Source organism: Elephas maximus, chromosome 20 (genome assembly GCF_024166365.1).
Source record: "Elephas maximus indicus isolate mEleMax1 chromosome 20, mEleMax1 primary haplotype, whole genome shotgun sequence".
In the NCBI taxonomy this organism is placed as follows: domain Eukaryota; kingdom Metazoa; phylum Chordata; class Mammalia; order Proboscidea; family Elephantidae; genus Elephas; species Elephas maximus.
In genome coordinates, this window is record NC_064838.1 from 50,365,687 (window position 1) to 50,387,761 (window position 22,075).

At 40.6% G+C, this 22,075-nt stretch overlaps 1 protein-coding gene across 2 annotated transcripts; it reads right to left on the reverse strand.

The window, feature by feature from the left end:
- Window positions 1-13,936: 13,936 nt before the first annotated feature.
- Window positions 13,937-21,986, reverse strand: XCR1 (X-C motif chemokine receptor 1). 2 transcript variants are annotated; one of them, XM_049862518.1, is made up of 3 exons: window positions 21,970-21,986; window positions 17,379-17,444; window positions 13,937-16,431 (listed from the first exon to the last, which is right to left on the reverse strand). In XM_049862518.1, the coding sequence occupies exons 2-3, from the start codon at window positions 17,429-17,431 to the stop codon at window positions 15,399-15,401; spliced, it is 1,086 nt and encodes a 361-aa protein (XP_049718475.1). In that variant the 5' UTR covers window positions 17,432-17,444; window positions 21,970-21,986; the 3' UTR covers window positions 13,937-15,398. The 2 variants fall into 2 exon arrangements, with proteins under 2 accessions (XP_049718475.1, XP_049718476.1); XM_049862519.1 differs by lacking the exons at window positions 17,379-17,444; window positions 21,970-21,986 and adding an exon at window positions 21,360-21,483.
- Between the last annotated feature and the right edge of the window lie 89 nt (window positions 21,987-22,075).

Below are 22,075 nucleotides of genomic sequence, written 5' to 3' on the forward strand. Positions count from 1 at the left end.
AACCATGTGGAACTCTATGAAGAGAAATAACTTACGAGTGAGTAGAGAACAGGGAGGGATAACAGAAAATACAGAGAGAATTGTTGAAGATTTGTTGGCTGAAAACTTCCCTGATACTGTGATAGACGAGATGATATCTATCCAAGATGCTCATCGAACTCCACATAAGGTAGATGTTAAAAGAAAGTCACCACAACATATTATAATGAAACTTGCCAAAACCAAATATAAAGAGAGAATTTTAAGAGCAGCTAGGGATAAACGAAAAGTCACCTGCAAAGGAGAGCCAATACAAATAAGCTCGGACTATTTGGCAGAAATCATGCAGGCAAGAAGGCAATGGGATGACTTATTTAAAAAATTGAAGGAAAAAAATTGCCAGCCAAGAATCATTTATCCATCAAAACTGTCTCTTAAATGTGAAGGTGAAATTAGGACATTTCCAGATAAACAGAAGTTTAGGGAATTCGTAAAAACCAAACCAAAACTACAAGAAATACTAAAGGGAGTTCTTTGGTTAGAAAACCAATAGTATCAGGTATCAACCCAAGACTAGAACACTGGGCAGAGCAATCAGAAATCAACCCAGACAGGGAAATAAAAAAAAAAGCAAGATTAAAAAAAAAAAAAAAGCCCAAAACAGGGTAACAGTGATGTTATTATATAAGACAATATTAAAATAATAAAGAGGAATAAGAAATGTAATCATACACCTTCCACACGGAGAGGAAGATACGGCGATACAAAGAAAAGTTAGGTTTAAATTTAGAAAAATAGGGGTAAATAATAAGGTAACCACAAAGGAGAAAAACTATCCTACTCATCAAAGTAAAATACAAGAAAAAAATAGAGACTCAGCAGAAACAAAACAACGAATATGAGGAAAGGACAATGTATAAAGATAATCTACTCAGGACATAAAATTAAGTGGGAAAAAGAAACTGTCAACAACACACAAAAAAAGACATCAAAACGATAGCACTAAATTTATATCTATCCATAATTATGCTGAATGAAAATGGACTAAACCCACCAATAAAGAGACAGAGTGGCAGAATAGATTAAAAAACATGATCCATCTATATGCTGCCTACAAGAGACACGCCTTAGACTTAGAGACACAAACAAACTAAAACTCAAAGGATGAAAAAAATATACTAAGCAAAACACAATCAAACAAGAGCAGGAGTGGCAATATTAATTTCTGACAAAATAGACTTTAAAGTTAAATCCATCAGAAAGGATAAGGAAGGACACTATATAATGATTAAAGTGACAATATACCAAGAAGATATAACCATATTAAATATTTATATACCCAATGACAGGGCTGCAAGATACATAAAACAAACTCTATCAGCATTGAAAAGGGAGATAGACAGCTCGACAATAATAGTAGGAGACTTCAACACACCACTTTCGGTGAAGGACAGGACATGCAGAAAGAAGCTCAGTAAAGACACAGAGGATCTAAATGCCACAATCAACCAGCTTGACCTCATATACATATACAGAACACTCCACCCAAGAGCAACCAAGTATATTTTCTTTTCTAGTGCACATGGAACATTCTCTAGAATAGACCACGTATTAGGTCATAAAGCAAGCCTTAGCAGAATCCAGGACATTGAAATATTACAAAGCATTTTCTCTGATAATAAGGCCATAAAAGTGGAAATCAATAACAAAAAGCAGGGAAAAGAAATCAAACACTTGGAAACTGAACAATATCCTGCTCTGAAAAGACTGGATTATAGAAGACATTAAGGATGGAATAAAGAAATTCATAGAATCCAATGAGAATGAAAACACTTCCTATCAGAACCTTTGGGACACAGTGAAAGCAATGCTCAGAGGCCAATTTATATCAATAAATGCACATATACAAAAAGAAGAAAGGGCCAAAATCAAAGAATTATCCCTACAACTTGAACAAATAGAAGGAGAGCAACAAAAGAAATCCTCAGGCACCAGAAGAAAACAAATAATAAAAATTAGAGCAGAACTAAATGAAATAGAAAACACAAAAACAATTGAAAGAATTAACAAGACCAAAAGCTGGTTCTTTGAAAAAATCAACAAAATTGATAAACCATTGGCCAAACTGACAAAAGAAAGACAGAAGAGGAAGCAAATAACCCAAATAAGAAATGAAATGTGCGATATTACAATAGACCCAAATGAAATTAAAAGAATCCTATCGGATTACTCTGAAAAATTGTATCAAATTTGAAAACCTAGAAGAAATGGATGAATTCCTAGAAACACACTACCTACCTAAACTAACACAAACAGAGGTAGAACAACTAAATAGACCCATAACAAAAGAAGAGATTGAAAAGGTAATAAAAAAAACTCCCAACAAAAAAAAAGCCCTGGCCCAGATGGCTTCACAGCAGAGTTCTACCAAGCTTCCAGAGAAAAGTTAACACCACTACTACTAAAGGTATTTCAGAGCATAGAAAATGACGGGGTACTTCCAAACTTATTCTATGAAGCCAGAATATCCCTGATGGCAAAACAAGGTAAAGACACCACAAAAAAAGAAAATTGTAGACCCATATCCCTTATGAACTTAGATGCAAAAATCTTCAACAAAATTCTAGCCAATAGAATTCAACAACATATCAAAAAAAATAAGTCACCATGATCAAGTGGGATTCATACCAGGTATGCAGGGATGGTTCAACATTAGAAAAACAATTAATGTAATCCATCACATAAAAAAAAAAAAAGACAAGAAACACATGATTTTATCAATTGATGCAGAAGAGGCATTTGACGAAGTTCAACACCTATTCATGATAAAAAAACTATCAGCAAAATAGAAATAGAAGGAAAATTCTTCAACGTAATAAAGGGCATCTATACAAAGCCAACAGCCAATATCACCCTAAATGGAGAGAGCCGGAAAGCATTCCCCTTGAGACTGGGAACCAGACAAGGATGCCCTTTATCACTGTTCTTATTCAACATTGTGCCGGAAGTCCTAGCCAGAGCAATTAGGCTAGATAAAGAAATAAAGGGCATCCAGATTGGCAAGGAAGAAGTAAAATTATCTCTATCTGTAGACATGATCTTATACACAGAAAACCCTAAAGAATCCTCAAGAAAACTACTGAAACTAATAGTTCAGCTGAGTATTGGGATAAAAAATACAAGGTAAAAATACAAAAATCAGTTGGATTCCTCTACACCAACAAAAAGAACATAGAAGAGGAAATCACCAAATCAATGCCATTTACAGTAGCCCCCAAGAAGATAAAATACTTAGGAATAAATCTTATCAGAGATATAAAAGACTTATACAAAGAAAACTACAATACACTTCTGTGAGAAACCAAAAGAGACCTACAGAAGTCGAAAAACATACCTTGCTCATGGATAGGAAGACTTAACGTTGTAAAAATGTCTATTCTACCAAAAGTGATCTATACATTTAATGCAATTCCGATCCAAATCCCAAGGACATTCCTTAATGAGATGGAGAAATAAGTCACCAACTTCATATGGAAGGGAAAGAGGCCCCAGATAAGTAAAGCATTACTGAAAAAGAAGAACAAAGTGGGAACCCTCATACTACCTGATTTTAGAACCTATTGTACTGCCACAGTAGTCAAATCAGCCTGGTACTGGTACAGCAACAGATACGTAGACCAATGGAACAGAATTGAGAATCCAGACATAAATCTATCCACATATGAGGAGTTGATATTTGACAAAGGCCCTAAAACAGTTAAATGGGGAAAAAGACAGTCTTTTTAACAAATAGTGCTGGCATAATTGGATATCCATCTGTAAAAAAATGAAACAAGACCCATACCTCACTCCATGTACAAAAACGAGCTCAAAATGGATCAAACACCTAAATATAAAATCTAAAACAATAAAGATCATGGAAGAAAAAATAGGGACAATGTTAGGAGCCCTAATACATGGCATAAACATATACAAAACATTGCTAACAATACAGAAGAAAAAGCAGATAACTTGGAGCTCCTAAAAATCAAACATCTGTGCTCATCCAAAGACTTTACCAAAAGAGTAAAAAGATTACCTACAGAGTGGGAAAAAGTTTTCAGCCATGACATTCCGATCAGCACCTGGTCTCTAAAATCTACATGATACTGCAAAAACTCAACTGCAAAAAGAAAATAACCCAATTTAAAAATGGGCAAAAAAATATGAACAGACACTTCACTAAAAAGACATTAAGGTAGCTAACAGATACATGAGAAAATGCTCATGATCATTAGCCATTAAAGAAATGCAAATCAAAGCTACAATGAGATTTCATCTCACTCCAACAAGGTTGGCATTAATCCAAAAAACACAAAATAATAAATGTTGGAGAGATTGTGGAGAGACTGGAATACTTATACACTGCTGGTGGGAATGTAAAATGGTACAACCACTTTGGAAATCAATTTGGTTCGTCCTTAAAAAGCTAGAGATAGAACTAGCATACAATCCAGCAATCCCACTCCTTGGAATATATCCTAGAGAAATAAGAGCCTTTACATGAACAGGTATATGCACACCCATGTTCACTGCAGTGCTGTTTACAATAGCAAAAAGATGGAAGCAACCAAGGTGCCCATCAATGGATGAATGGATAAATAAATTATGGTATATTTACACGATGGAATACTATGCATCCGTAAAGAACAGTGATGAATCTGTGAAACATTTCATAACATGGAGGAATCTGGAAGGCATTATGTTGAGTGAAATTAGTCAGTTGCAAAAGGACAAATATTGTATAAGACCACTATTATAAGAACTCAAGAAATAGTTTAAACAGAGAAGAAAATATTCTTTGATGGTTACGAGAGGGTGGAGGGAGGGAGGGTGGGAGAGGGGTATTCACTACTTAGATAGTAGGAAGAACTGCTTTAGGTGGGAAAGACAACACACAATACAGACAAAGTCAGCACATCTGGACTAAACCAAAAGCAAAGAAGTTTCCAGAATAAACCGCATGCTTCGAAGGCCAGCATAGCAGGGGCAGGGTTTGGGGACCATGGTTTCAGGGAACATCTAAGTCAATTGGCATAATAAAATCTAATAAGAAAACATTCTGCATCCCACCTTGGAGAGAGGCGCCTGGGGTCTTAAACGCTAGCAAGCAGCCATCTAAGATGCATCAATTGGTCGCAACCCACCTGGATCAAAGGAGAATGAAGAACACCAAGGACACAAGGTAATTACAAGCCCAAGACACAGAAAGGGCTGCATAAAGCAGAGACTACATTAGCCTGAGACCAGAAGAACTAGATGGTACCTGGCTACAACTGATGACTGCCCTGACAGGGAACACAACAGAGAACCCCTGAAGGAGCAGGAGAGCAGTGGGATGCAGACCCCAAATTCTCATAAAAAGACCCGACTTAATGGTCTGAGTGAAACTAGAAGGACCCCAGTGATCATGGCCCCCAGACCTTCTGTTAGCCCAAGACAGGAACCATTGCCAAAGCCAACTCTTCAGACAGGGATTGAACTGGACAATGGGTTGGACAAGGATGCTGGTGAGGAGTGAGCTTCTTGGATCAGGTGGACACTTGAGACTATGTTGGCATCTTCTCCCTGGAGGGGAGATGAGAGGGTAGAGGGTGTTAGAAGCTGGCGAAATGGACACGAAAAGCGAGAGTGGAGGGAGGAAGCAGGCTGTCTCATTAGGGGGAGAGCAACTGGGAGTATGTAGCAAGGTGTATATAAGTTTTTGTGTGAGAGACTGACTCGATTTGTAAACTTTCACTTAAAGCACAATAAAAATTAAAAAAAAAACATGCAATCAAGATGCACTGATAATTATTAGTGATTGGGATGAGAAAGTTAGAAACAAAGAGGAAGGATTAGTAGCTGGAAATATGGCCTTGGTGGTAAAAATGATGATGGAGATCACATGATGGAATTTTGCAAGACAAATGAGTTCTTAATTGTAAATATCTTTTTTCAACAAAATAAATGGCAATTATACATGTGGACCTTGCTGGATAGACTACACGGGAATCAAATTGACTACATCTGTGGAAAGAGATGATGGAGATGCTCAATATCTTCAGTCAGAACATGGCCGGGAGCGACAGCAGATCAGATCATCAATTGCTCATGTGCAAGTTCAAGTTGAAGCTCAAGAAAATTAAAACAAGTCCATGAGAGCCAAAATACAACTTTAAGTATATTCCACCTGAATTTAGAGACCATCTCAAGAACAGATTTGCGACATTGGACATTAATGACCAAAGACCAGAAGAGTTGTGGGATGACATCAAGGACATCATACATGAAAAAAGCAAGAGATCATTAAAAAGACAGGAAAGGAAGAAAAGACCAAAATGGATGTCAGAAGAGCCTCTGAAACTTGCTCTTGAACCTAGAGTAGGTGAAGTGAATGCAAGAAATGATGAAGTAAAAGAGCTGAACAGAATATTTCAAAGGGCAGCTCAAGAAGACAAAGTAAAGTATTATAATGAAACGTGCAAAGACCTGGAGTTGGAAAGCCAGAAGGGAAGAGCATTCTCGGCATTTTTCAACCTGAAAGAACTGAAGAAAAAATTCAAGCCTCAAGTTAGAATATTGAAGGATTCTAGGGTCAAAATAGCTGTACGTTGACAGAGAACTGCCAGAAAGTCAAGCTGGGTTCATAAGAGAATGTCGAAGAAAGGATGTCATTGCTGAAAGCAAAGAATACTAGAAAGATGCTTCCTTGTGTTTTATTGACTATGCAAAGGCATTTTGCCTGTGTGGATCTTAACAAGTTATGGATAACATTGCGAAGAATGGGAATTCCAGAACATTTAATTGTGCTCTTGAGGAACCTGTACATGGACTAAGAAGCAGTCCTTTGAACAGAACTGTATGGTTTAAAACCAGGAAAGGTGTGCACCAGAGTTGTATCTTTTTACCGTACTTACTCGGTCTGTATACTGAGCAAATAATCTGAGAAGCAGGATCATATGAAGAACAGAGCATCAGGATTGAAGGGAGACTCATTAACAATCTCTAATATGCAGATGAAACAACCTTGCTTGCTAAAAGCGAAGAAGACTTAAAGCACTTACTGATGAAGATCCAAGACTATAACCTTCAGTATGGACTATACCTCAACATAAATAAAAGAAAAATCCTCACAACTGGACCAATAAGCAACATTATGATAAATAGAGAAAATATTGAAGTGGTCAAGGATTTCATTTTACTTGGATCCACAATCTGTGCCCATGGAAGCAACAATCAAGAAATCAAATGACGTATTGCGTTGGGCAAATCTGCTGTAAAAGACCTCTTTAAAGTGTTGTAAAGCAAAGATGTCACTTTGAGGATTAAGTTGCGCCTGACCCAAGCCATGGTATTTTCAATCACCTCATCTGCATGCAAAAGCTGGACAATGAATAAGGAAGACCAAAGAAAAATTGTTGCCTTTGAATTATGTGTTGGCAAAGAACGTTGAGTATACCACGGACTGCCAGAAGATTGAACAAATCTGTCTTGGAAGAAGTACAGTCGGAATGCTCTTTAGAAGTGAGGATGGTGAGGCTTCGTCTCACATACTTTGGACACGTTATCAGGAGGGCCCAGTCCCTGAAGAAGTAGAGGGCCAGCGAAAAAGAGGAAGCCACTTGACAAGGCAGATTCACACAGCAGCTGCAACAATGGACTCAAACATAGCAATGATCGTGAGAATGGTCCAGGACTGGGCAGTGTTTCGTTTTGTTGTACACAGGGTCGCTATGAGTTGGATCTGCCTCAATAGCACCGAACAACAAGTTTCCCGATAGCACCACTGTTTCATTGAGTAGATCTTTTGGCCTGGCCAGGGAGTAGTTGTACTGAGTTTGGGGTGGAGTCTGATAGAGTTGCTTGTCAAAGGCTTCTCCTAAATGACTTTGTTGGGGTACCAAAAAAACCAAACCAAACCCACTGCCATCGAGTCGATTCCAACTCGTAACGACCCCATAGGGTTTCCAAGGCTGTAAATCTCTATGGAAGCGGACTGCCACATTTTTCTTCCATGGAGCTGCTGGTGGTTTCAGACCTTTCAGTTAGCAGTTGATTGGTTTAACCACTGCACCACCAGCGCTCCTTGGGTGTCATATCCCTGGTTTCGTATCTTGGTGGCTTAGACTCAACAAGCCTGGGCAGTAGTGAAACCTCGGTAACCTCTTCCCTGTATGTGGTGACCATTTGTTGATTTGGTAGCTGGACTCCTTCCTTAGTTTAGGGGAATTCCCCATCGCCTGAGTCTTGGTGGGAGGCAGAGCCTATTTCCCTCCAGGAGCCAAGGAAGTCAGAGCTGGATAGAGTGTGGGCATGTGGCCTCAGTTCAGTCTGTGAGCCTCATTTACCTGTTCTCCAGAGTGGGGATGGGACAAGGCTTTCTGGAATTACTTGCTGAAACCCCTGGCTTCTGGGGCAGTTGTGCCAGAGACTGGCTTTGTCCTAACTGTTCCTGCTGGCCTCCCAGCAATTTTGTGAGCCAGCAAACATCTGTTCTTTTTCCTTGAGTATAAATTGTTCTGTATTCGATTTTTCCCTTAATTTTTTATGTGTTCCCTCTCTCTCCCTTTCTGTCTCTTTGTCTCACTCTTTCTTGCTTGCTTTGTTGAACCATCTGTGATCTAGTTGCAGACATCATGAGTCTGTACCCTGATGTACCTCTGACACAGTCTCAGTGCAATCATGCCCAATACCTTCAGTGAATTTCCTTTCTGCCATGTCAGCTAGAGGTGGATTCTATTGCTTGTAGCTAAGAGCCCTGATGGATGCATCCCTTATCTGGGCATAAAATATGATGTGATAGAAAGAGTAAGTGTTTGGGGACAAGACAGACCCAAATTGAAAATCCCTGTTCTGTCTCTGATTCTGTGAGCTCAGGCAAGTCATTTATCTCTCCAAACTTCTCTTTTCTTGTCTAGGTAGTAGGGTCAATGCCCAATTTGCAAAGTTGTTGTGGAAAATGTGGCATTATATGTGCAAGGCACATAGCTCAGTGGTTGGCACATAATAGGTGCACAATAAATATTCATTGTGTGGATTACTGAATGATTAAATGCCCTGTATAAGACTTGGCTGCGCACTAGAACTACTAGGTGGGCTTTTAAAAATCCCCATGCCAGGTTTCACCCCAGACCAATTACATCAGAATACCCAGGCACCAGTATTTTTTCAAGCTCTCCATATGGGGTAACAGGCAGCCTATTTTGGAATATAATCTCTTTGAGCTTTGACGTCCTTGGTCAAACTAGAGAAAACAGTAGAAACCTCAGGTCGGTTGTGAAATATGGCAATGTATGGACCCAGCATGTAGTAAAAAAAAAAAAATGTAGTAGGTTTCACTAAAAGTCAGCTTTCGATCGCCTGTGCTTGTCTTCAGTTAGGTGCAGCCTTCTGTGTAGGGGAAGTAGACACTGAACGTCATGGAGAATTCTGCCATGCACTGGAACTCCCCTCCCACCTATTTGAATTTGTGCCCTAAACTATAGATTTGAAGAACCTCATGGAATTGCAACCCATGATGTTATAGACCCACAGACTTTTGTTTTTTAATTACTATTTGAGAGATCACTGAGTTCAACCTTCTCCAGTTAAGATGAGGAAATAAGCTCCAAATAAGGGGAAGTGGCTTGCTAAGGACCTAGCAAGTGTGATTTCCTATAATATTTGTGCATTTCCTCTAAATATGAAATAGAAAATGCTTTGACAAATGATCAGTATTCAACTTTTTTTTTTTTTTAATTCACATTATCCTTTTGATTTGAAAAGATCTAAGAGGCAGACTATTAAACAGTTATAACCAGAGTGGTGGTGGGTACTTCCTACCTCAAACTCAAAGTTCATTGCAAAATGTTTTGGAATAGTTTTAATGACATGTTCGTGTGCATCTTCAGCTGTGTAGATAATCAAGCTATGTCATTTTTTTTCCATCATGTCATTTTGGAAAACAAACAGGATTTCTTGGGATTGGAGTAATATTATGGAAACATTTCCCTGAATGAGAATAACCAGAGGGCGGCCAACATGAAAATGAGCCTCATTCATGTTTGTGGTCTCCTCCCACCACGCTCCCCCCCCGCCCCAACCTGGGCTTTGTACTGCCCTTGCACAGAGAAGCACTCCACAAATGTGACCAAGGGACCACCTGGATGTCTGCACTCCTGTCTCATCCCCCACGATCACCTACAATCACCCAATTCCTTATGCCCATCGTATGCCCATTTCTTCCTTTAAGCATGAGAGATGTTCAAAACTGATTTTCTGAAATTGTCAAAGTCAAGGAACTGGGCTAACCTTGGCCTCCTTTGGTTCCTCTGGCCAAACTTCTTTTTGTGAAGGGGCCAGTGGGGGTGTATTAGGAGGTTGCGACAACCCCACACCTAAAATCTGAGCTAGCCCCAAAGTGGAGAAGAGAGCTCTACAGTCAGCGTAACTTGATGAGGAGTTAGGATAACCGTTCTTCCCCTTCCCAAACTTTCCCCTTAAATTCCAAAGTACCTCCCTTCAGGATGCCTGAAATTCCCGCCAGGAAGCAGTAGTATTCCTTCCAGTTGGAGGGCTATATTTCTGGAAGGTCCTTTTTCAGACACAAATGGGTCAGAAGACAGAAAAAACACAGAAGACTTGCATATCAGGTCAGGGAAGAGATGGAGGACAGAAAACGGAGCCATGGAGCACTAAGACAGTCTTAGCCTCCTGGGCAATTTTGCCTAAGATTTTAATCGAGCCAGTTTCCCATCATCTTGAGCCACACAGACTTTTTTCTCCAATCCCCCTTCTGTATCTTTTCCTTTACCCCAAGTCCTAACCCAGATACCCCATAAATAGAGATTAGGAATTATAATGCTCTAGGGTAGAAATGAGGGAGCATAACAAGTCAGAGGTAAATCGATACATGCTGATCTTTAATTTGTGCATAAAATAAAGCGAGGCTCTCTGTTTTTATGAGATGATTATGTCAGTAATTCATATTTGTCTGAGCCTGAATGGTTTAAAATAAGTATTTTTATATACATGATCTCACACATACCCCATCATATGAGTAGAGTCTGTGTTGTTGGATTATTGGCATCTCTGCAGTTTTATGGATGAGGAAACTGAAGCCCAGGTCACCAAAACCAGTTGCCATCAAGTCGATTCCAACTCAGGGCAACCCCATGTGTGTCAGAGTAGAGCTGTGCTCCAGAAGGTTTTCAATGGCTGATTATTTGGAAGTAGATCTCCAGATCTTTCTTCTGAGGTACCTCTGGGTGGCCTTGAACCTCCAACCTTTCAGTTAGCAGCTGAGCTTGTTAACCATTTGCACAATCCAGGGACTCCCCCAAGAACACAGTGGCTAAGTAAAAGAGCTTAGACTTGGGGTATAAGTCCAGGGCTCCAATCTCATGACCCTTTTTAGTTTACTTTGGGGATCTGTTCTATTGGACTTTCCATACTCCAGGCCTCTTTGTCCCATCATAGGCAGATTTTACAAATGAGAGCTTTCAGGAATTCAGCAAAGATTAACTCCAAATGAACCAGGAGATGTTAGGGCTGGGGGATCCTAGAGACGAGGTTCTTGGGAAGCCTACTGGGTGGGTACCTGGTGTTGACCAGAAGATGTAATGTAGGCAAGTGTGAAAAGAGAAAATAGAACAGAAAAAAAAAAAAAGTCTTGTGTTCACTCACTCAACTAACCACAAACATTTCTGGGTACTGAAGGAGTTTCTAGAAACGCGAAACACTGGATTTGTGCCCTGAGGAACTTCCAGTCTAGCTGGGGCCACCAGAGGTCTGGGGATTCCTGAACTGGGAGACATGCTCCTGTGCAGAGATCAGCGAGGTCCTTTCTTCCTGATTTTATCTGAGGGAGCCAGGCGGTGGAAATGCTGTGGATTTTTTTACGTTCCAGAAGTGGCAAGAGGTCTGTAGCCCTGCCAAGGCACTTGTTTTTGACTGGATGATGGGACTGGCCTGGAAGGGTCCAGCTGAAGTCGAACAGTAGTTTTAGTGGGTCATGGGAAGGGAAGGGCAGGAGGTTTGTGGCCAGCAAGTGTTGTGGTCAAAGAATGTCTTGCAGAGTTTGGCCACTCATGTGCAGCTCTCTGGCTGCTCATTTTCAGCAGTCTCCTGAACACTCCCTCGGTCTTCCCATCCATACTTCTCTTCCTTTGTGCCTCTTTCCTTGGATTCTTAAGGATCTAGATTAGGAGAAGACTCCTGATTAAGGATTGTCCTAGAGCTAGTCTTTGGGGATACCAAAACATGGCTAGAAATGTAAAGAAATGGACATGATTGTATTTAATAAAACGCTCCAGGGAGGTGGCTGTATGTGTTGCAATAAATACTTGGATAAGCATTTTGGGATGGGAAGGAATGGGATGGGATGAAGAGAGGGTGGAGTCAGCCTTTCAAGGAACAAGCTTTGTGGTGGTAAAACCAAAAACCAAACCCACTGCCGTCAAGTCGATTCCGACTCATAGCGACCCTATAGGACAAAGTAGAACTGCCCCATAGAGTTTCCAAGGAGCGCCTGGCGGATTTGAACTGCTGACTTTTTGGTTAGCAGCCATAGCACTTAACCATTGTGCCACCAGGGTTTCCAACCACTACGCCACATAACCCCAAACCTGCCTTCTAAGAAGGGTGCATTCAAACTCTGTGGTACTTTGGTTTGGCCAAGTGGGTGTGTGAGTGGGTGTCTTCTGCTTTCCTGCTCTCTGGGCTCAGTCTGTTCTCTAATTAAATGTTGAATAAATACTTTAATAATATCACTTTGAAGAGGTGCTGAATAATTAGTTTGACAAAAGGCCCATAGGCCTACCTCTGAACCCACAAACTATCTCATTATCTCCTTCCATTTGCCATTTCTTTTATCAGAGATGAATGAATGGCTGTCCTATTGGTTAGCAAGTCCACAAGAACTTTATCCCTTCCCTGGTGCACAGCCCGCTCCTCTCCAGCAGGTGCTACTGGATTCATTTTTAAAACTAGGTCCTTGTTCCTCCCTGGCCAAGCTAAACTTCTCTAAGGCTGGCCACCCAATGGCAAATAGATCTTTGAAGCTGCAGCTGGAACCAAAGGGGAAAATATAAAGCATTTTATAATTTATGTTTATGTAAAGTTTTCAGCTGAGTACTAAATTAGTAGCTACTTTATTCAACAAGCAACTACTGAGTGCCTACTACATGCAAAGTCCTCTTCAAGGGACTGTGGAAGACTCTGAAGTTCCCATTTTCAAAAAGTTGCAGCCAGTTGCAGTAATTCCAAGTGGAATGCATATCAGAATCACCTGGGAAGCTTTTCCAAGGGATCCACTCCAGAGCTGAATAAGGTTCATAGATTCGGCCCAGGTATGTATGGAATGGCAAAGTTTTCTTGTTGCTGTTAATTGCTGTCTAGTCAGTTCCAACTCATAGCAAGCTTACGTATAACAGAATGAAACGTTGCTCAGTCTTGTGCCATCTCCATGACCATTGGTATGTTTGAGTCCATTATCACAAAGTTTAGAGGGTGGCTTATATATCTACAACCATAGGTGTGAACCTATATGCCTGTGTAAGAGGGAGGCACGTGTATCACTAACTAGAATGGAAGGTCAAGCATAGTCATTGCCACAGACAGGCATAAGCAGCATACTCTGAGAGTATAGACTAGGGAAGAAAGGTCAGTATCCATAGAGAAGCAGCCTGGGCAAGGAAGGCAAAATATGCCCCACAACAAGGTTCTCTAAAAGCATAAATTGGAAGTATAAGGATGGCTGGGATTCTTTGATCACACTCAGCACACAGTAATAGAACCCCAGGATCCATGCTTGACAGGGATCAAACCCAGGCTCCTATACTCAATTGGCTTGCAGTCTGATGAGGCAGGGAGATAAGACATGCAGGTATATAACTACAATGCAAGGTGAAGCATGACAAATACCAACATATTAGAGGGGGACAAAAAGAGTGCCCTGGAAAGTCATAGAGTTTTTTAGATTTGCAGGTCAGGGAGAGCTTCCTGGAGGAGCTGGTCTTTCATCTGGGGCTTGTAGACTGGGGAGAAGTATGAGAAAGGCTCAGAGGCAGAAGATTGGGGAAAAAGGTGCCTGCAAAGGAGCCAATGGTATTTTATGTCTGGATCCCAAGGTTCTTAGGGGAGGGATACTTAGCTCAGAATAAGGGTGGAAAGGTTAGTTGGCACTAGATTGCAGAGGGTTTGAAATCCTTGCCAAAGTATTTGGACTTTATTTGTATGCAGTGAAGAGCTACTCAAGGTTTTGAAGCAGCCTGGTGTCAGTGCAGAGGACAGCCTGGTGGGAAAAGAGAGGGACAGCAAGGAGATTGCAGAAGTGAGGCCCTGATTCAAGGATGAAGCTGTAGGTGTGGAATGGCAGGAATAACTCAGAGACACTGGCAGGCAGAGCCAATAGGACCTGACCATGGGAGTGGAAGTAAAGAAGATGCAGGACTCAAAGATGGCTTAGGTTTGAAAGGTGAGTGGCTAGGGGGAAGCTGGTGCCACCAACCAAGCAAAAGAAGGACATTTTCGACGGAAAGTGATGAATATGAAGTGTCAGCTCAATATCTACATGGAAAGGACAAGGTGTTGGAGGAATCTCCAACGTACAAGACCTCACCGAGGTGGGTATTTACATATATGGACCTTCAAACTTGGACTGTTGGCACCTTGAGGGTGGGAGCTCATCTCACTTATCGTTGTATCCTACAAACAAATGTTTAGTGCAGAGGGTAGCACTTATTATATTTATTCCTTCAATAAAATATTTATTGAATATTTTGAATATGTGCCAGGAACTTGAGCTACCGTATAGAACATGTCTCTAATCTAGTGGTGGGTTTTTAGGAGCCAGATTTTGTTGTGACTGTGGCTCTTGGAGAGTGTGGTGACTTTTGTTCTGCAGACAGTTCCATCCAGCAGTCACTGAAGAATACAGAGCCAGCCGCCTCCACAGTGAACTGATCAGTTGGGACAATCCTTCGGTGAGGGAAGGGAGAGACCATCTTGCCAGCAAATTGCATTGGCATAATTATCATACACTCTGACCTTCAGCCCTTCATAAAGCCTTGAAAGATGCCCCTTTCTGGGAATCCTTCCGTGTTTTAGTACCTTCTGAACCAACCAATGATAAGAAATCCATGTCTAAGTGAGTGAATCAATGAAGGAATGAGTGATGAACTCAGAATCCAAGAAATGTTTTTCTGGATAGCAATATAAAATTCCCAGCTGGGAAGCCACTTTTCCTCAGATGAGGGGATATGTAGGACTTGCTTGTATAAAGTATTTCTTTCACCCTCACCTCTGCAGTGGCAGCATCCCCACTGTTGTGCTCTTCTACAGTACTCCTTCCTGCCTCACTTCTCCTTACTCCCACTCCAGGTCCACTGTCCGTCTTGCCTATACCACCAAACTCACTTTCAATAGAAAGAGGCACCCTCATAGTTGAAGGCCCCTTGGGAGTGTGGGGTAGGGGAAGAGCTGGGCGCCTGCTGCCTGCAGAGCCAGAACCGCCGAAGCAGACTTTTGAGGTGCCTGCGGAACTTGATCCCGACAAAGACATACAGCACTGGGTTGAAGCAGCAGTGGGAGAAAGCAACCTTGCCACAGATGTGCACAGCATACTCCAGCTGCTGACTGACCTCGCAGCTCTGGATGATCCCAAGACGCCACAGTGTCTTCAGAAACAAAATCAGGTTGTACGGAGCCCAGCTGAGGAAGTATGCCACCACGATGGTGAAGATGAGCCTGACCGTCCTGTGGTGCCGTTTGGATCGTGAGCACAGCAAGGTTCTGAGAATCTCCACATAGCAGAACAGGATAATCCCCAAGGAGAGCAGAAAGAAGATGTTGTGCTGGTAAACTGAGACTAGGAACCATTTGAGTTCTGAATAATCACAGTGCCCAGAGATCACGTGGTGGGAGATGGCATCGGGGATGGAAGACAAGATGCTGGCTGCCCATATGGCTGTAGTCACCAGCACACGACAACGAAGGGTGTGGACGCGCAGGGTTGAGAGCGGGCTCACCACAGACAGGTAGCGGTGGATGGTCATGATGGTCAGGAAGATGATGCTACTATAGAGGCTGACGGAGAAGAGCAAATTGAGAAGCTTGCAGAGGAAGTCTCCCAGCACCCAGCCCCAGTAGTACGCCGAAATCCACACAGGCAACAGGCACGAGAAAACCAGGTCTGAGAGGCACAGGTTGAGGATAAAGACATTGGTGAGAGACTCCAGGCTCTCATACTTCACCAGGACCCACAACACCAGGCCATTGCCCACAAGACTCAGGAGGAACACCAGGCAGTATAGGATGGTGGTAGTGAGGGTAGCAAAGACAAAGGTCTTGCTCTCACACAGAAAGCTTATGGACTCATAATCGAAGGGGGTGGTGAACTCTGTGATGCCTGAGGACTCCATCTGGACCAGGTGGCAAGGACGCTGGGAGCATCTGAAAGACAGAGACATGGAGTTTAAAGACACGTGATTAGGCTAGAGATCAGTAGGACTCATATTACAAAAAAAGTGTGGTCTATGGGTCAGCTGCCAGTTGGTGAACTGTTTGTGACAAGATTAGAAACTTGTGTCATAACATAAAGTCACTAAGCATACTGTTTAGTTTTGCTGGCTTTTTTTTTTCTTTTTCATAGCCAGATTTCTTGATGAAGGAAGGGCTGCATTGATCTACATTCTGTCACAAAGCTCCTTTCCTTATTGTGGACTGTCATTTGAGCAGCACTAAACTACACCAATCTCCCAGAAGGAGTCGGTGAGAGAGCAATGAATCCGGATTCAGATACCTAGATAAAATTTGGGCCCCATTACTGTGCTCTTGGCCTAGCCATTGAACCTTTCTGCACCTTATAAAATAGGGCTAATGATTTCAGAGTCATTCCTTCATTTATTCAGTATCTAGTGAGCATTTACTATACCGGGCACCATTCTAGGTACTGAGAATGCTGGCATGAATGAGACAGGCAAGGCCTCTACTCTCACAGAGCCTATATTTCACTGGTGGAGGGAGAGGGTAAACAAGAAATAAACATACAAACAAAAGAAATCCAAGCAGTAAAGAGTAAACAAAGGAATGTGATGGAGAATGACTAGGTAGAACTATGCCAGCTAGGATGGTCAGGGAAGGCCTTTCTGAGAAAGGATACTGATTTATGACCTGAATGATGAGAAGGAACCCAAGCATGGTTTGGGGGGAGAGCATTTCAGACAGCAGATACTGCTAATGCCAAGGATGATGAGTCTGGAAGGAGGTTGGGATACTGAATTTGGGGAGTACTTTGGTTGGCCCATAAATAACACTGGAAAGCCATGAAACGAAGTGACTTTGCAGAGGTAGGCACAAGCCAGGTCACACTAGGCCAGGTCAAAAAATCAAAACCAAACCTGTGGCCGTCAAGTTGATTAGCAACCCATAGGACAGAGCAGAACTCCTTCATAGGGTTTCCAAAGCTGTAAAAAAAATTTTTTTTGATAATTTTTATTGTGCTTTAAGTGAAAGTTTACAAATCAAGTCAGTCTCTCACACATAAGCCTATATACACCTTACTACATACTCCCATTTACTCTCCCCCTAATGAGTCAGCCCGCTCCCTCCCTCCAGTTTCTCCTTTCGTGACCGTTTTGCCAGTTTCTAACCCTCTCTACCCTCCCATCTCCCCTCCAGACAGGAGACGCCAACACAGTCTCAAGTGTCCACCCGATACAAGTAGCTCACTCTTCATCAGCATCTCTCTGCAACCCATTGTCCAGTCCCTTCCATGTCTGATGAGTTGTCTTCGGGAATGGTTCCAAAGCTGTAAATCTTTATGGAAGCAGACTACCACATCTTTCTCCCACAGAGCTGCTGGTAAGTTTGAATTGCTGACCTTTCAGTTAGCAGCCAAGCACTTAACCACTGCACCACCAGGGCTCCTTACTAGGCCTGGTAAACCCACTGCCATCAAGTCAATTCCAACTCATAGCAACCCTATAGGACAGAGTAGAACTGCACCATAGAGTTTCCAAGGAGCACCTGGCGGATTTGAACTGCCGACCCCTTGGTTAGCAGCCGTGGCGCTTAACCACTGCGCCACCAGGGTTTCCTAGGCCTGGTAGGCTATGGCAAATGCAAAGGGAAGCTATGTCAGTTGGGTCTTCTGGGAAGAAGTTATTGGGACGGAGGTAGAAGTACAAGAACACGAGGTAGAAGTACAGGCATATTTTGGGGAATAATGCCTGTGGGGGGAAAAAAGGGGGTAGAAGGGGACTGGACAGGAGAAACTCAGATTGGGAGTCAGGATTGACAAAGATTTGGCTAACCAAACACAGAGCTCCAGAGCCAATTGCCTCCCTTCCTTTCTTTCATTTTCCTTCATTCCAACCCTCCTTTCCTTCCTTCCATAAAGTGCAGAAATCCTGATGGCAGAATTGTATCAGGGAACTTAGCGTTCCTTTAAAAAATAAGAAACGCAAGTGGACAATAAACATACAAAAACTTGCATCCTCTCTAGGAATCAAAAGAATACAAAATAAAGCAACCATACATATGTTTTCAAATAGCCTTCGTTTTGATCTCTGGAGACACAGGTTCACTTGATTACATAAAATAGGGTAAATTTTATATCTTTTTATTATTCTTCTTATCCAAGCCTAGATAAGTGGGGGGCGGGAAATGACACATTATATAAAGGAGGAAAGTGATTCAAAAGATAATCAACTTTTCCTCAGAAACGATGGAGGCCAAAGGACAGTGGAGCACCTCTTTAATGTGCACAAAGAAAATAGCTGTCAACCTATAATTTTAAAACATGCTTCAAGAAGGAAGGCAAAATAAAAGCATTCTCAGAGAAAACTAAGAGAATTTACCACTAGTAAAAGTACTAAAGGAGCCTTGGAAACACAGCGATTAAGCACGCAGCTGGTAACTGAAAGATCAGTGGTTTGAACCCACCAGCTGCTCCACAGGAGAAAGATGTGGAAGTCTGCTTTTGTAAAGATTACAGCCTTGGAAACCGTATGGGGAAGTTCTACTCTGTCCTATAGAGTCACTATGAGTCGGAATCAACTTGATGGCAACAGGTTTAGTTTTTGGTTTTTTTAGAGGTGCACTGTAAGAAGGGCTCATAGAAGTTCAACTGAAGAGAAATAATACCAGATGGAAACTCAAATCTTTAGGAAGGACAAAAGAGCACTGGAAATGTAAAAAAGGAAATAAATAGAAAATATTGTTATTTTAAATTTCTTTAAAATATCTAGATATTTTAAAGCAAAAATTATAAAATTGTATTATGGGATTTATAACACATAAATATAATACACGTGACAACTATAACGTAAAGGATTGGGGGTGGTTAAATAGACTAATATGGTTGTACAATTTCTACATTTTATGTGAAGCAATACAATATTTACTCCAAGTTAACTATAAAAAGGTTAAGATTTTATTATAATCTGGATCAGTGACTGAAAAATAATGCAAAAAAGTATAGCTAAAAAGTCAATGGATAATTAAAATGGAATTCAATTCAAATAGTTGAAAAGAAGGCAGGAAAGGAGAAACAGGTACAAAAATCAAAAGAAGACAAACATAGCGGGTAGTAAAACAGTAGATCTGAATCCAATCATGTCAATAATTACATTAAATGATACTGAAAGACAAAGATTGTCAGAATGGTAAAAGAAAGTAAGACCCAACTATATGCTGTCTACAGGAGACATATTTTAAACATAAAGACACAGATAGTTTGAAAGTAAATGGATGGAAAACATATTACCTGAGAACTCGAATTAAAGAGGGTCATTATAGGAGTCAATTCATCAAGGAGACATAACAACCATAAATCTATATGTACCTAGTAACAGAGATTCAAAATACATGAAGCAACAACTAGCAAAATTAAAGGGAGAAATGGACACATCCAGAATCATAGCTAGAGATTTTAACACCCTTTCTGAGTAGTTGATAAAACAACTGGACAAAAAAAAAACCCATAAAGTCATAGAAGATCTGGACAAAACCATGGACCAACTTCATGTAACCGACATCACTCCTGAAAACTGCAGAGTATGTGTCCTTTTCAAATACAAATGGAATATCCACAAGGGATAGACCATATTCTGGATTATAAAAGAAGTCTTAATAAATTTAAGAAGATCAAAATTACATAGACTATGTTCTCTGACCAAAATGGAATTAGAAATCAATAACAATTAAGATATCTAAAAAATTCCTAGTAATTCGGACATAAAACAACATACTCTGAAAGGCTTTATGAGTCAAAGAAGAAATCACAGGGGAAATGATAAAACGTATTGAACTGAGCAATAATGAAAATACAACGTATCAGAATTAGTGGACTGTAACTAAAGCAGTTAAAAAATTTTTTTTTTTTTTAACTAAAGCAGTGCATAGAGAGAAGTCTGTAGCTTTAAATGTTTACATTAGAATGAAGAAATTTCTAAAATCAACGACCCAGAAAAAGCTAGAAAAGCAAAAGCAAATTAAACTCAAGGTAAGTAGAAGGAAGGAAATAATAAAGATAAAAGCAGAAATTAACAAAATAGGGAATGAACAAGATAGAATATGAACAACAATAAAATTGGTCCCTTGGAAATTAAAAAAAAGAAAGAAAAAGCTAAAGCCCTAGCTAGCTAGTTGGATTGACAGATTGAAAACAAAAAGAGAAAAGTACAAGTTGCCAATATGTATGAAAGAAGGGTTATTACTGCAGATCTTATGGACATTAAAAGAATGACAAATAGTATGTTCAATTTTATGTTAACAAATTCAACAACTTAAGTGAAATGAACAAATTTCTTTAAAAATTTAACCTACTAAAATTGACATGAGATGACACAAAAATCTGAATAGTCTTATAATTATCATAGAAACTAACTGTAGCAAACCTTTCCACAAAGAAAACTCCAGAGCCTGATGATGACTTTTCTAGTGAATTCTGTCAAATATTTAATGAGAAAATAATACCAAGTCTACAAACTATTTCTGAAATAGAGAATAGATTGCCTTCCAACTTGTTTTATGAGGCCAGCAAAATCCTGTTACCAAAATCAGACAAAAACATTGAAATAAAAGAAAACTACAGACCAATAATCCTTACCAACACAGACACAAAATCTTTAAAATTAAATCCATCAATATATATAAACAGAATAATAAATCACAACCAAGTGTGTTTATTCCTGAAATGTGAGGTTGGTTTAATAGTCAAACATAAATTTAAATCACCGTATTAATGGAATAAAAGGAAAACCAGTGACCTTTTCAATAAATGCAAAAAAAGCATGGTAAAGTTCAATACCTGTTCATGATATAAACTCTCAGAAAACCAGAAATAAAAGGAATATGGGACATCTACAAAAACTTACCCAGTTTTCTGTTTCTTACTCAATAATTTACTCAAAATTTCAGAGACATTCAAGTTTTGGGCCTGGAAAGGCCCTGAGGATACAAAGAAGGATGGCACTCAACTCCAGACATCTCTGAGTTACATACCAGGGATTTGGCTCCCTTTTTCCTGTCATTCTCTTCTTCCCCAACTCCACGGCCCACCTCAACTCTCAGGGAGTGAATTTAGCTTTCTGACTCACAATGTAATTTGGACTGAGAGACACTCTTCTAAATCATACAATAGTTAATAATACCAAGGCCTACACAAAGGTCTGTAACCAAGTAATCCCTCCACTTCTTCAGTGGTAAAAAAGGAAAAAACAAACGAACATTCTATAGGTTACTTCTACCGGAAGTGTGGTTCACAGACCAGCCGCATCAGACCACTTGGAGCTTGTCAGAAACGCAGCTTCTTGGACCCCCACCCCAGATCTACTGAATCAGCACCTTTGGAAGTGGGGCCTAGAAATCTTATTTTCCTAGCTATCCAGGTAGTTCTGATGCCCACCAAAGTTTAAGAACTCCTGGTAAACAAACTCCTGGTAGAGGCTTTTAAAAGCAGAGGAAAATGTAAGCAAAGGAACTCACCTGAATCTACACCTCTTCACATGCGTCTTGAAGCAGAAATGGTGCTTCTCTTTCTCCTCCCCCAAATCTGGGAAAGTCTTCACTACTTCCTCCTCTTCCCATCACC